At 40.5% G+C, this 14,469-nt stretch overlaps 1 protein-coding gene across 1 annotated transcript in view; it reads right to left on the minus strand.

Moving 5' to 3' along the window:
- Window positions 1-1,696: 1,696 nt before the first annotated feature.
- The window catches only part of LOC129822848 (integrin beta-1-like), a 45,776-nt gene continuing 33,003 nt past the window's right edge, over window positions 1,697-14,469 (minus strand). Inside the window, exons 3-16 of the mRNA XM_055881302.1 lie at window positions 14,321-14,406; window positions 13,811-14,030; window positions 12,691-12,861; window positions 12,189-12,427; window positions 11,553-11,708; window positions 11,049-11,144; window positions 10,209-10,298; window positions 9,829-9,969; window positions 9,422-9,624; window positions 8,941-9,179; window positions 8,399-8,621; window positions 7,005-7,237; window positions 6,487-6,653; window positions 1,697-2,904 (exon numbers count right to left, since the gene is read on the minus strand). Coding sequence (XP_055737277.1) covers window positions 2,839-2,904; window positions 6,487-6,653; window positions 7,005-7,237; window positions 8,399-8,621; window positions 8,941-9,179; window positions 9,422-9,624; window positions 9,829-9,969; window positions 10,209-10,298; window positions 11,049-11,144; window positions 11,553-11,708; window positions 12,189-12,427; window positions 12,691-12,861; window positions 13,811-14,030; window positions 14,321-14,406 — 2,330 coding nt within the window. The 3' untranslated portion in view covers window positions 1,697-2,838. The remainder of the gene's footprint in view (window positions 2,905-6,486; window positions 6,654-7,004; window positions 7,238-8,398; window positions 8,622-8,940; window positions 9,180-9,421; window positions 9,625-9,828; window positions 9,970-10,208; window positions 10,299-11,048; window positions 11,145-11,552; window positions 11,709-12,188; window positions 12,428-12,690; window positions 12,862-13,810; window positions 14,031-14,320; window positions 14,407-14,469) is intronic.

Consider the following 14,469-nt stretch of genomic DNA (forward strand, 5'->3'; position numbering starts at 1 on the left):
GTGAGGCAGGTCACGGCCTCCCTATATAGAGCGCCACAGTATGAGTCATAATACCCATACAACCTAACGGTCAAACAGGGAAATGGTTCCAATCGTTTTTCCACCATTGATTTTTTACATAGGGTATTTTAGAAACACTTAAAACGAGGGCTGTGTTTCATGTAGGCTTAACCTGGTGTGACGTTTTGATAACTGTAAATCTCTCTCAGACAACATGCCCTTTATCAATACATTTGCCTGTATTCACACTGTATCCCCCCCCCCCCCCCAAAAAAAATGAAATGCTAATTACCTACTTATGTGGCTATCATACAGAACTACAAATGCCATGATGATCTGGACAAGCCTGGCAAATCGAGGCAAAGGTAAGAATCTCTGGATTAACTATCTAATGTTAGCTAAATGTAGTAATGAATAAATTGTCTGCATTTCTTTAAATTGACAATTCTGTCAACTGTTTTGGGCAAGTATGAAATGTAAACAATACCTGTTTGCAAAGGTGAAAGCTAGAGATTACGTGCTGGAGCTTGCAGGGTTTTGTAGTCTAGTTTGATGCTAATAAGCATCAATTAAATAGAGCCGAATATATTTATAAAAGTCACCTTGTCCGAAAGAGATTTACACAGTTATCAAAACGTCACACCAGGGTAAGCCTACATGAAACACAGCCCTCATTTTAAGTGGTTCTAAAATACCATATGTGAAGAATAAATGGTGGAAAAAATTATTAGAGCTATTTCCCTGTCTGACCGCTAGGTATTATGAGAGGGCCACTCTGGGGCTCTATTAGTAAATGTTGTCTTATCTAGCCATGTGTTTCCACCTACTAATATGGAGTGTGAATACATTAGACTTTGTAACACAAAAAAGGGGACAGAAAAAGTAAGAAAAAATTGCCCTACCAACTAACCCTACACCCATTAAAAAACCTCACCACTATTCCGCTACTTGGCCCTATCTGATCCTACATTAGGCTGGAGAATAATGTTACTTCTTCTGTGGGGTTTTACGGCGGACTACATCCTATTATGGTGTATTGCCGCCACCTACTGAGTGGGGTGAAAACTGAGAGGCTTTAACTCCGAAAAAGAGGAAAAAACGTCAACAAAACCAAAAATAAAACAAAATAGTCTGTCTTCCTACTCAGATCTCTACACAGCCTCTGCGGCCTGAGAGGGGGGAACATCTTCAGATAATATTCCCTGCGATGTCTTGGCTGTGAAGTCCTGGAGATCCCAAAAACTTTTAGGTTTCACAATGTCCAGTTTCTTAGATTTCTTGGTTGTTTGGCCAGTACAATGAATCACCAGCGCAATAAACGCAACAAAATCCACTACTTAACAATCAGTGTTTCAGGATCCTTTAACTGATGAACGACTTTCTCAGCAAGCTGCGGGGCATCCACTACCATGTCATCCACATCTCCATTTCCTCCAACAATTTCCACTGCCTCCGCATAGGAGACCCGCTGGACAGCCACCTCGTCCTCCTTCAACCTGACAGGGCACTCCGGGGGACTCAGGAATGTGATTCCCACCACAACTGCAGCATTATACACCCTCCGACTCTTCAACAACATTTTTCTTCATCCTGCACACACTTGACATGCGTGTCCAAACATTTTACAATTCTGGAATAACACTGGAGACTTTCGCACACTTCCAGTATAAAGGGGCACTTTAAAAACAAGATGTGGTATTTTGAGAGATTTTTTGTATTTTAAAAACACATTCCAAGAGGCCTTTTACTTCAATACTGATTTCACACAAACACTGTTACAGATGAAAGGTCCTGTGATTTCAGAACAAAGGTCACCATTTTTAACATTGATCAACATGAAACACATTGGTTGAATCAACGTTGTTTTCACGTCGTTTCATCGAAATTACATAGAACCAATGTGGAATAGATGTTGAATTGACATCTGTGCCCAATGGGAAGGCTTTGCAATGAAGCCATATTTGGCTTTGCTTGGAATGAGCACAGAAAAAATGACCTGAGGTTGAATACTGAAATCTTATAGAATATTATACTAAAAATAAATTAAACTTCCAATTTTGTCACATAAAGACATGTCAATTGATTGTGTAATTCAATAGTGCAATGATCACTTTTAAAACATCAATGTAATAGCACTTCTTCACGCAATAAATGATATCTGATGACAAGGTTAGAGTCAACCAATGGTTTTCTATGATTGACAATTATGTGATTGATGTGATAAATTCATATTTAAAAACTGCTCTCAATGATAAATCCAGATTCTTGTAATCCTGCTTAATGGATGACTATTTTATACACAAATCAATTGGCTGAAAAAATTATTTATAACCACAATGCAAAAGGTATGTTTTAGCCTCAGGTCCTGTCTGAAACTCGATTTCTTCATTCCAAATGGCACTCTATTCCCTATATACAGTAGTTAGCTACTTTTGATCAGAGCCCATTGGCCATCGTCAAAAGTAGTGCACTATAAAGGGAATAGAGTGCCATTTGGAGTACATATACAGTCTTTGAAAGGTAAAACCCTTTGCTCATACCAGTCCTGTGGCAAAATCCTTAATTTCAAACAGTGGTTCAAGAAATGAAATAATCTTAAAAGTATATACACATAACTGTACTTTAAAAATATGCATAGAAAATGCATTTAAAAATGCATAGAAAATAAAATGTTAGTAAACATACCAAATCTATTGGCCAAATGTAATGTTATAATACTGAGGCAAAAAAAAGAAGAAATGACAAAATACATACAATGAATCCCCCCTCCCATGCCACTATCCCTCTCACCCTCGATTCGCTATAACTATAATTGCATACAGTGTTTTTCAAGCTCCATCATTTGCCTTCATATTTGGGGTTGACCACTGTCGTAACAGCACTCTTGTAGATAGGGTTTTCGCCCTGGAAGGCACAAGAGAAACAAGGAGAAAACATTAGAATTGTAATGTACAGTCAGTCATACTATATCTGTCACATAACATGTCAGTCGTGTGAACACAGCTGCAACACATTTATTAGGAAAAAACACCACAGCAAAATCCGAGCCATCCATTTAGGATATCAAATGATTATGAAGCATTCTTTGGACAGATCTTTCCAACTGATCGTGCGATCACCTGGATACGTTGCTGTCATTGTGAGTGAGCATTTGTGTTGTCATCCAGGGAACACTTTTAAAAGAAATATCAACAAACGTCACAGTCACAACATGCCATTTCCATCATACTGTAGAATTAAATATGATATAAATACTACACGTGACCACCTGTTAATACTTACCTCCATTTAAACTACTAACAGAGGGGACAGCTTGTGTTGACCAACAAAACAATAGATATTATTGTGGGTTTTAATATCCCCTCATATGGATCTTTCTGCACAGTTTCATCAACTGTCTTATTTGGCCCAAAGAGACCAAATGCATGCCAGAAATAATGAGATGGATGAAAAAGTGACAGTTTACAGTAAGTTGACAAACACAAACATATAAACAAACAGGAAACCCATGCAGGAAAACAGAGGAGAGGAAAAGTAAATACAAACTTATAGAACCACAGCTTTATGTCCATAGTTCGGGTTCTGGAACTTATTAATAGGACTCTTGTAAATGGGATTCTCTTGCTATGGGTTGAGAGAGTGGGACAGAAAATTAAGAACAGGAAACAGAGAATGAAATGAAAAGCATAGGTGAAGACAAATGAGAAGGAATGAAACAATGATATGACAAAGAAGTGAAAAAATGAATCCCCTGAAAAAGGGGTATTTCTACATCAAGATCCAAGACTGAGTTGTACTTTTTTTTTTACCAGGCAAGTCACTTAAGAACAAATTCTTGTATTCAATGACGGCCTAGGAACAGTGGGTTAACTGCCTTGTTCAGGGGCAGAATTACAGATTTTTACCTTGTCAGCTCAGGGATTTGATCCTGCAACCTTCCGGTTACTAGTCCAACGCCCTAACCACTAGGCTACCTGCCGCCCCAGGTTGATCATCTCCCTTTGAAAATCATCTTACAGTGCTGGGTATATGCCCCTTTTATACAGTACCAGTCAAAATGTTGGACACACCTACTCATTCAACGTTTCTTCTTAATTTTTTACGATTTTCTAGATTGTAGACTAATAGTGAAGACATCACAACTATGAAATAACACATATGGAATCATGTAGTAATAAAAAAAGTGATAAACAAATCAAAAAATATTTTAGATTCTTCAAAGTAGCCACCCTTTGCCTTAATGACAGCTTTAAACACTCTTGGCATTCTCTCAACCAGCTTCACCTGGAATGCTTTTCCAACAGTCTTGAAGGAGTTCCCACATATGCTGAGCACTTGTTGGCTGCTTTTCCTTCACTCTGCGGTCCAACTCATCCCAAACCATCTCAATTGGGTTGAGGTTAGGTGATTGTGAAGGCCAGGTTATCTGGTGTGGCACTCCATCATTCTCCTTGGTCAAATAGCCCTTACACAGCCTGGAGGTGTGTTGGGTCATTGTCCTGTTGAAAAACAAATGATAGTCCCACTAAGCGCAAACCAGATGGGATGGCGTATCGCTGCAGAATGCTGTGGTAGCCATTCTGGTTAAGTGTGCCTTGAATTCTAAATAAATCACCCACAGTGTAACCAGCGAAGCATCATCACACCACCTTCTCCATGCTTCACGGTGGGAACCACACATGTGGAGATCATCCGTTCACCTACTCTGCATCTCACAAAGACACAGCGATTGGAACCAAAAACCTCAAATTTTGACTCTTTAGACCAAAGGACAGATTTCCACCGGTCTAATGTCCATTGCTCATGTTTCTGGGCCCAAGCAAGTCTCTTCTTCTTATTGGTCTCCTTTAGTAGTGGTTTCTTTGCAGCAATTAGACCATGAAGGCCTGATTCACACAGTCTCCTCTGGACAGTTGATGTTGAGATGTGTCTTACTTTAACTCTGAAGCATTTATTTGGGCTGCAATTTCTGAGACTGGTAACTAATGAACTTGTCCTCTGCAGCAGAGGTAACTGGGTCTTCCTTACCTGTGGCGGCCCTCATGAGAGCCAGTTTCATCAAAGCGCTTGATGGTTTTTGAGACTGCACTTGAAGAAACGTTCAAAGTCCTTGGAATTTTACGGATTGACTGACCTTCATGTCTTAAAGTAATGATGGACTGTCGTTTCTCTTCGCTTATTTGAGCTGTTCTTGCCATAATATGGACTTGGTCTTTTACCAAATAGGGCTATCTTCTGTATACCACCCCTACTTTGTCACAGCACAACTGATTGGCTCAAATGCATTAAGGAGGAAATCAATTCAACAAATTAACTTAACAAGGCACACCTGTTAATTGAAAGGTATTCCAGGTGACTACCTAATTTTTACCTAATGAAACTGGTTGAGAGAATGCCAAGAGTGTGCAAGGCTGTCATCAAGGCAAAGGATGGGTACTTTGAAGAATCTCAAATATAAAATAGATTTTGATTTGTTAAACACTTTTTTGGTAACTACATGATTCCATTTGTGCTATTTCATAGTTTTGATGTCTTCACTATTATTCTACAACGTAGAAAATCGTAAATGTAAAGAAAAACCCTTGAATGAGTAGGTGTGTCAACACTTTTGACTGGGACTGTATCAAGCCAGGTCAGTCTGCTCTCTCATACAGTCATTTAGGTCTGGTGTCTTCTCCATGTACCATAATGAGAGGATCCAGAAGCCTCAGTGCCCTGCCCATGTCACCAGACCAGAGAGGCTATCACAAGTGGCTGGTCTGACTGGGAGTAATCAGGATGAGCTGAATCATTAAGGATTTCAAACCCTGCCCGCTGTCCGGAATGTAACATCTGCCTGCTGTGTGGATAACTCGCCACTAGGTTGAAGCATAACACAGAACAAACCAAGCTGCTGTAGCCACTCCCATGAAAAGACAGATGTGTGTCCAGACCTTCGCATTCCAAAAAGGCTTCCGTTTTTCATAGCCGTATTTTGCACAGAGATTACTTAAAACTACAGGGTTTTAAGACGTTTTTAAACAAACTGTTGGGTAGGACTGTGGAAAAATGTGTGTGACATCTTATGAAGTCATCATCAAAAGCAACAGGTCTGTCATAGTCATCGAAGGTTGAGAGAGAGAAAAACATTTACAATTCTGTGTTCCTTTAGAAGTTTGTTCTCTGTGTAAGAGATTCACACAGTGGCCATATCTATAACACCCGTTTTCCACATCTCAATCAACCTACTGAAATTACAGTCAGGGAGAATACAAACTAGGACCTGCAAAAGTACATAAGCAGCATCATCATCACCGTGCTTCTACACCTGCATTGTTTGCTGTTTGGGGTTTTAGGCTGGGTTTCTGTACAGCACTTTGATATATCAGCTGCTGTAAGAAGGGCTATATAAATACATTTGATTTGATCATCCCCATTATGGGCCAGAGCAAACAGTTCTCCAAGATGGCTTCCTGCATCCTGTATCTACCATCTCTACTCTCTTACCGTGTCCCATTTAGCATTCATCTTCTCCTTCTCAAACTTGGCGAACTCTCTCCTGTCGTGGATGATCATGAGCAGCTTCCAGATGAGAAGCAAAGCCAGGCCGATCAGCACGATGCCCGCCACGACGCCAGCCACGATGGGGATGATGTCAGGGCCCGCAGGGCAGTCTGGAACACAGGCAGGAAACACACAGCCAGGAACATTCAGTTATCCCAACTTTTATTTATTTAACCAGGCAAGTCAGTTACTGTAAGAACAAATGCTGATTTACAATGATGTCCTGATTTGCATTATATCTAGGCCCAGGAACTTTACCCGACCCTGTAAGCTGACCAGGAAGAACTTCAGGGCGGAGTACTAGGTCCTAGTACCATTAGAGCCAAGAGTTTTTCCTAGTCAGGTCAAAAACGCCTGGCTGTAATCACAAAATGTCTCCATAGACAAACAAATAACCTCCCTTTTCACTGTAATATCCTCCGTCACAATGACATAGTAGGCTGTATGTAATATGCTCTCACCTAGTGTTTCAACCACATGGACCTCCTTCTCTGTCTTGTTGTTGACAGCGTAGGTGTAGTAGAACCAGCAGTCGTTGGCATCCCTCTCCTTACAGTGCATCAGGGGGAAGGCCTGCCCTGGCTGAGGCAGCTTGTCCCTGTCCTTCACCGTGATCAGGTTGAAGTAGCTACAGTCTCTCTCACACGTGTCCTTCTTCTCCCCCGTCCCAAAGGCCCTGCACTGAACACACTCCCTGTGGAAGACAGGACATTGACATGTAACTCTGTACAGATGGAGTAACACATGCAGGTAGTCTCGCATTGGGATGCTTGCTAGACTTGTGACATATTCACTACTGTAATGCAAGAAAGCTGGATATTGAGGTTCCACCCCACATGCAGGTGTTTGTAGTGGACAATGCTGTACCCTTGCCACCATTACTGGTTTTAAATATCACAGTTGTGTCTAGACTGTTCATTGGTCCCCTTTCTTGGAATTATCAGAAGAAAGTAAACAAAGGTCACAATAATAATAGAGGTTAAGACAGATAAAGGAAGACATCTCTTTATGCCTACTTAAAAGGTTAAGAGGCATTAAATTCAGGCTGAGGAAAGAGACAAGGAACCGGTCCCGCAAATAATAATACATTTAAAAAAAGCAGAATTCATTTCAACCATCACAACAAACCTTTATGTAATCCACACACAACATTCCCAGAGGGAAATACAGGATATAAAGCGGTTCAATTCACAATTCTACATATACATTTTCAGAAACATTAGCTTTTATTGTTTAAAGAAATTCTGAAAGAGATTGGTGTGTTTTTTCACTATCTAATCATGGCACAGGGTTGATCAATGACATACATGTATTTGTTTAAAATCTATCACTTGATGGTTTCATTTCAGAGAGACAAATAATCATGTTTTTTTAAAGAACTGTACAAATGATACATTTGACATCAAAAATCTATACAGTATAATGAGATGCCTGTAAAAAATGTACATTTGATATTTGAGTCATTTAGCAGATACTGTTAGTCACTTTTGATAAGAGTAAGTGCATTCATGTTGAGACAACCACATATCAGTCACATATACAGGATACGAACATTCCATTCCAGCTAAACAATGGACAGACAGGACCTGAGACTAAAGCATACATTTTGCATTGTGGTTTACAAAAAATAAAAAAATTCATCTAAAATCTATGAATAATAACATCTGAGAACAGTAATATTTTACACACACATGAAGGTACCCATAAGGAATCATTACTGATGTAAAAACAGAAATGTGAATTTTTTTCAATATAGCGTTTTGGAAATAAACTCTTTGTATATTGTTGTTTTCTGCATAGTTAAAACAGAATAAAATAAACAAATACAATTCATCCATTTATTTATTCAACTCACTTGTGTTCTGCGCAGACCCCTGGACAGGTAGGACAGATCTCACAGCTGGGGCCCTGGAACTTTGGGTCAGTACACTTGCAGGCGCCACACTCACAGGTGCCTCGTCCGTTACAGATCTGCTTGTTGGAAGCCAGGCAGGTCGTGGTGTCCAGAGAACAGTCACAGGCACTGCCTGTCCAGTTGGCATCACATATACACACCCTGCACTCACAGCGACCATGTCCTGCCACAACACAACACACGGGGTCAGAGATGATCCTCTAAAGTTCAAACATCATTTCATATTATAGATAATATTCTAGATTAGAGATGAAATTAAGCTAAATTGAACACGGTAAATCTCATTTCGTAAAAGGCGATGTCTGATTTGATCAACTGATCTCTAAATTAATTGGGAAATCACCCATTACGCCACAAACACAGAGGTAGTTTGTGCTCTGAGGAAGATGTTCCACAGGTCTTCAGATGTAACACAGGTCTTGACCGTCATTTCACAGCAAACACAATCTTCATTGATCATCCAATGAACTGAAATCACGTACCTCCACAGAGTTTGTTGTTGGCGCGGTCACAGTTGAAGTTGTCACACTCGCAGAACATCCCGCTGTAGCGTTCCTCTGGGTTCACTCTCTTCTTACACTCACAGGTTCCACACACACAGTCTCCGTTGTTGCTGCAGATGTCTGTACCGTTGTCTTTACGGCAGCTCTTATCCAGGTCTTCGCTGGTCACCTCGTTGGTGCGGCACTCACACTGTCTACCAATACGGCCCTCATTGCACCTGACAGATCATAAAGGAAATCTAATGCTATTAACAACAAGGGAGGACTGCATAAAAGACTGCCTATGTACAAATATTCACATTCAAACAGTCACATGCTAATGGCCCATAGAAATAGATTTACAACAAATTATATATACAGTATCAAATATCAAAATGTATCTCTATGCCATGGAAATGATTACAATATGGAAGGTGAATAAGGGTTAAGATCTTCTGCTCGTGAAACATACTTGCCTTACCTGCAGGCTCCACATTCATATGTCCCGTTGCCATTGTGGCAGATCTCACTGTTCTCAATGCCATCTTTGTGACAGTCACACTCGCAGATGAAGTTCAGAGTGATCTCCACCTCCTCATTGAACCCCAGGAGCTTGATCTTGATGGTCTCTGGTTTGCCCATTTTAGGACACTGCTTAGATGTGACGCTTATGGTGAAAGACACCTACAGATCAGGGATGAAGGGATATAATCACATTTTGTAATAAAAACAATGACCTTGATAACTCAGACACCTACAGATACTGAAAACATTATCTTTACTTGATAAGCTAAAATAACTGAACCAGAAAGATTAAAAAAATAAAAAATAAAAACATATGTATTTAGAATAGAAAACATTCAATGGCGTGTTGTTTTGGTTTCTCACCTCGTCACCGATGGAGATATTGGAGCATTTTCTTCCCATCTCTCCCTCACCAGTCACTCCGTTCTTGCAGCGTGACTGGTACATTATGGTCACTCCCTCTGGTAGCTTGCTGTTCTCCAGAATCACCTCTGAGGAAAGAGACTAGCACATAAAGAACAACAATTAGCCCTTTGTACACTATATACAACATTTTCAGTAGGCTTCAGTTTTACAAAAGCAGATGTATGACTATTCCCATAGAAAGATCAGTTCAGAAAGAGAGATGTGATGACTTAACAATAGCAGCAGCATGGTTTTGCCAACTATTTTAAGGATGAAAGTTAGATAGTGTGCAGAAGTGCATCTTCTCCAGTAACTAAACCAACCCAATCTATACTTACATTGTAGGCATCAATAATGAGGTTGATAACGTTGCTGGAGTTAGCAGAGAGTGTCCCCACCGCAGATTTAGGAATGAGATTCTTTAACTCCTGAGAGAGAAAACACAATACACTAAATGATCATGTACTAGTATGTCAATAGGAATCCTGTCAATCTCTAAATACTCACCAGAAAAGTCTAGAGCAAAACAGTTCTGTCATTTTTTGCCTGGCCCGTTTAGATTGCTGAGTAGTTTGATTGTGGTCTTGCATCACATAGTGGTAAGGTCTGAATCTAAAGTTACAACTTTTTGCAGTGTTGTGAGGTTCTAAATTCAGAGATCCAAGGTTGCGTCCCAAATTACACTCAATCCCTACATAGTCCACTACTAATATCGGGAATAGGGTGCCATTTGGGATGCATCGTGTAATCAACTAAATGAGAACGCCATTCTACCGAGGTTGACAAATATTGTCCAAACATTGGACTGATGGGGATATGATAAAAGGTCATTACGGAACTCCAGACAGACTTCTAATTGGCTTGAAAAGCACTAGAGGGCAGCAGGGAACATTCAAAGGCTGCTGCCCAAATGGAACCCTATTCCCTACAAAGTGCAGTACTATTAACCTGGGCCCATAGGGATCTCGTCAAAAGTAGTTCACTTTTTAGGGAACATGGTGCCATTTGGGAAACAAGCAGAGATCCAAAGAGATGCTACTGGTAACAAGGAGCAGATGCTGCTCTTCAAAGTGTTGGGCTTCTTCTAACCTACAACAGACAAGCACAGGAAATTTAAAAGAAGAAAATGTTTTCCACACACACGTCCACGCACGCACACGCAAACACGCACAACTGACCATGTAAACAGGCTGGAACTCCTCTGTGATGGCAAAGATCGTCTGGATGTTGTTGTCGCTAAGTTTCTGAACCAGGTGAGCGATGGAGGGGTAGTCCTGTTACAGGGAGACAATGAGGAAGTAAGTACAGGTACCAGGTAAGCCCTTTGATGACATCACTAAGGGCAAGTAGCCCATTCCCTTAAAATCTTGTCATATTCAAAATACAGACCACACGGAAGACTAGAAAAAAAGTACATACAAAAAAGTCACAATACATACAGTACATAGGAGTGCATTATTATATTTACATAGCGCATTATTATACTACATAGTGTATTATTATAATGCATAGTGCATTATTATACTACATAGTGCATTATTATACTACATAGTGCATTATTATACTACATAGTGTATTACTATAATGCATTATTATACTACATAGCGCATTATTATACTACATAGTGTATTATTATGCTACATTGTGCATTACAATAATGCATAGTGCATTATTATACATACATAGTAGTGGCTCATTGTGTACATGTTGTTCTCCAGGTGGCATTTCCCATCGTTGGGCAAAACTATCCCTCCCAGTTTCCCGTCTCCAGCAAAGTGGAAGCCAGCATCAGTGGAGAACACCAGCAGACGGGTGACGTTCCTCCAGCCAATGTGCTCCTGGGGAAGGGAGGGAGAGAGGGAGGCCTATTAAAACTTGTAAAAATTAACCACAAACAGAAAAAGGACACAGCCTACAGAAATACCAGAGAACAAAATTACAAGACTTACAAAAGATTCAGGAAGTATATATCAAAATCTATGAACAACTATGTGAGAGGTTACCCTCTTAAAACTGCAGTTTAGCGCCCTAGAGTGAATGAACTCTCAAGCGTTTTATAAAAAGGCCTTCTCTAAGCATAGACACATTAAGCCTTGACTCCAGCCATTCTCAAATGAGGTCAAGTACCATGAGACAGTCAATATAAAGCCCTGATAAAAGTACTATTGGAACTTTATGGGCTGGTTTTCTGGACAGATATCAAACCTAGTCCTGGAGTAAAAAGTAAGCTCAATGGAGAAAGCTTTTCAGTCCTGGACTAGGCTTGATCTATGTCCGGGAAACTATCCCTAAATATGATATAAAAACATATTACTTACACCACACACAGCCACTTGCATGATGGCATCGAAGCCTCCCTCTGGTGAGTCCAGGTTTCCAGAGATCTGCTGTTGTCCCACCAGGGTGTTGAACTCCTGTCCATTGCTGGTCAGCTTCAGAACGTTCTTGTAGCTGAAGGGACTGGTGCAGTTCTGGTCCCCAGTACAGGGGTTCAGCAGCTTGGCTGGGGTGGTGCTAATGTAAGGCATCACCGTCTTCTCTACAAAGGAACCAAAACCTAGAAGAAGAAGAGATCCATCTCATATATAAACTGTATTGTTAAGGAGACGGGACACCAATTTGTTAGCTTCAAAACACCTTTACTAAGATCAAACCGGTTATCTTACACGTGGCATTATGGGTATTGTAGTACAGTGTAACTATGCAATATGCACCCAACCTGAACTGAAAGCATGAGAGATCAATTTGAAGTGGAGAAGATGTTCAAATAAATATAAACATCCCCAATCCTCATACAACCAGGCTGATTCTCAAGCTCACCGATTCTGAAATCAGATGTGATCTTTGACATCTCCAGCATCAGATGTGTTCCCAGGTTCTTGACGTTTTCCAGATCGTCCTTCATGGAGTAGGACAGGTCCATCAGGTAGTAGAGGTCAATGGGGTAATCCTCGGCACGTTTGAACTTCAGGTTAAAAGACTGAGGTTCACCTGCAGTACAGAGACAAATGGGCAAGGTTAAGCCGGGGACTACTGACTTGCTAACTCTGGCATATTTACATTGATGTGAACACTGAAATCCAGTATCTCTACTTACACATCATCATCTGCTCATTTATTACTCCAGTATTAATCTGCTAAATTGTAATTATTCGCTCCTATGGCCTATTTATTGCCTACCTCCTCATGCCTTTTGCACACACTGTATATAGACTTTTTTTTTTCTACTGTGTCATTGACTTGTTTATTGTGTTATTGGCTTGTTTATTGTTTACTCCATGTGTAACTCTGTGTTGTTGTCTGTGTCACACTGCTTTGCTTTATCTTGGCCAGGTCGCAGTTGCAGATGAGAACTTGTTCTCAACTAGCCTACCTGGTTAAATAAAGGTTAAATAAATTAATTAATTAATGTGCACCTTCCCTGTCAAATAAGGTGCTGGCCTTCACATGAAAGAGTATAAGGAACACTCCTTCCAAATCATAATAGCTAAAACACTCAAAAGAAAATGGAGGCTACTGTAACTAATCAACATAACAGTGAAAGACCACGGAGGAACAGCAGGATAAACAAAAAAGACCCTCAGCAACGCTGCGTCAACAACGGTTGTCAAGCAAGATGTTTTGGCTGAAGCAAAATTAACTAAGACTTCATGAGAGGACTAGGTTTGATATCTGTCCAGAAAACCAGCCCATAAAGTTCCAATAATACTTTTATCAGGGCTTTATATTGACTGTCTCATGGTACTTGACCTCGTTTGAGAATGGCTGGAGTCAAGGCTTAATGTGTCTATGCTTAGAGAAGGCCTTTTTATAATGGCACCCGATTCCTAACATAAGGCACTACTTTTGACTAGAGCTAAAAGTAGTGCACTAAATAGGGAAAAGGGTTCAATTTTGGACGCTACCCAATCAAACGTAACAGTTCCATTTAAGTTTTTACCAGATCTGAGGCTAAGGGTGAGTTTCTGTGGCTGGATCTGTGTGATGTCCTCTGGTCGGAGTTTCCCTTCTCCCTTGTTGCGGTTGGTCACAGCCTTGTTCTTCAGGAGCCGCTGGCTGCCTCGGGGGTTCTCTACCTTGGTGGAGCTGCAACCTCTCTTCCTCAGGGACTCCAGCTCGTCACAGCGGGTCGATGTGGCCTCACCCTGCTTCAGGAACTCCTGGGAGAGAGGAGGTGTAAGTATCATGACACATTGCATTATGGCACTCAGAGGAAATCCACCCAAAAATGTAAGGTCCTTATTTTCTGAAAATGTATTTCCTACACTCCCAAGCAGGTTATAAAGGTTACAAACAATATTGTCCGACACACTCGTGGTTAATTCCAAGAAATTAAGGAATTTAATTCCAAGGAACAAACTCTTCAAGTTGTAACGCTGAGTCAGTTGATATTAAGGTTGTGTAGCATCAATGCAGTAACAATGTTATTGGCAAATTCATATCCACGTACTGGGTCCATGCACCAGCCACATTTCGCTCCCACTTGAATACACTCCCCACAGGATTTGGCATTAGCCTTGATGCACTCGTTCCCTTCTGGAATGGAATGGAAAAACAAAGGTTGAAAAGAAGCAAACTCATCATAGACTTCTAAAAACT

Source organism: Salvelinus fontinalis, chromosome 25 (genome assembly GCF_029448725.1).
Source record: "Salvelinus fontinalis isolate EN_2023a chromosome 25, ASM2944872v1, whole genome shotgun sequence".
NCBI classification, from domain to species: domain Eukaryota; kingdom Metazoa; phylum Chordata; class Actinopteri; order Salmoniformes; family Salmonidae; genus Salvelinus; species Salvelinus fontinalis.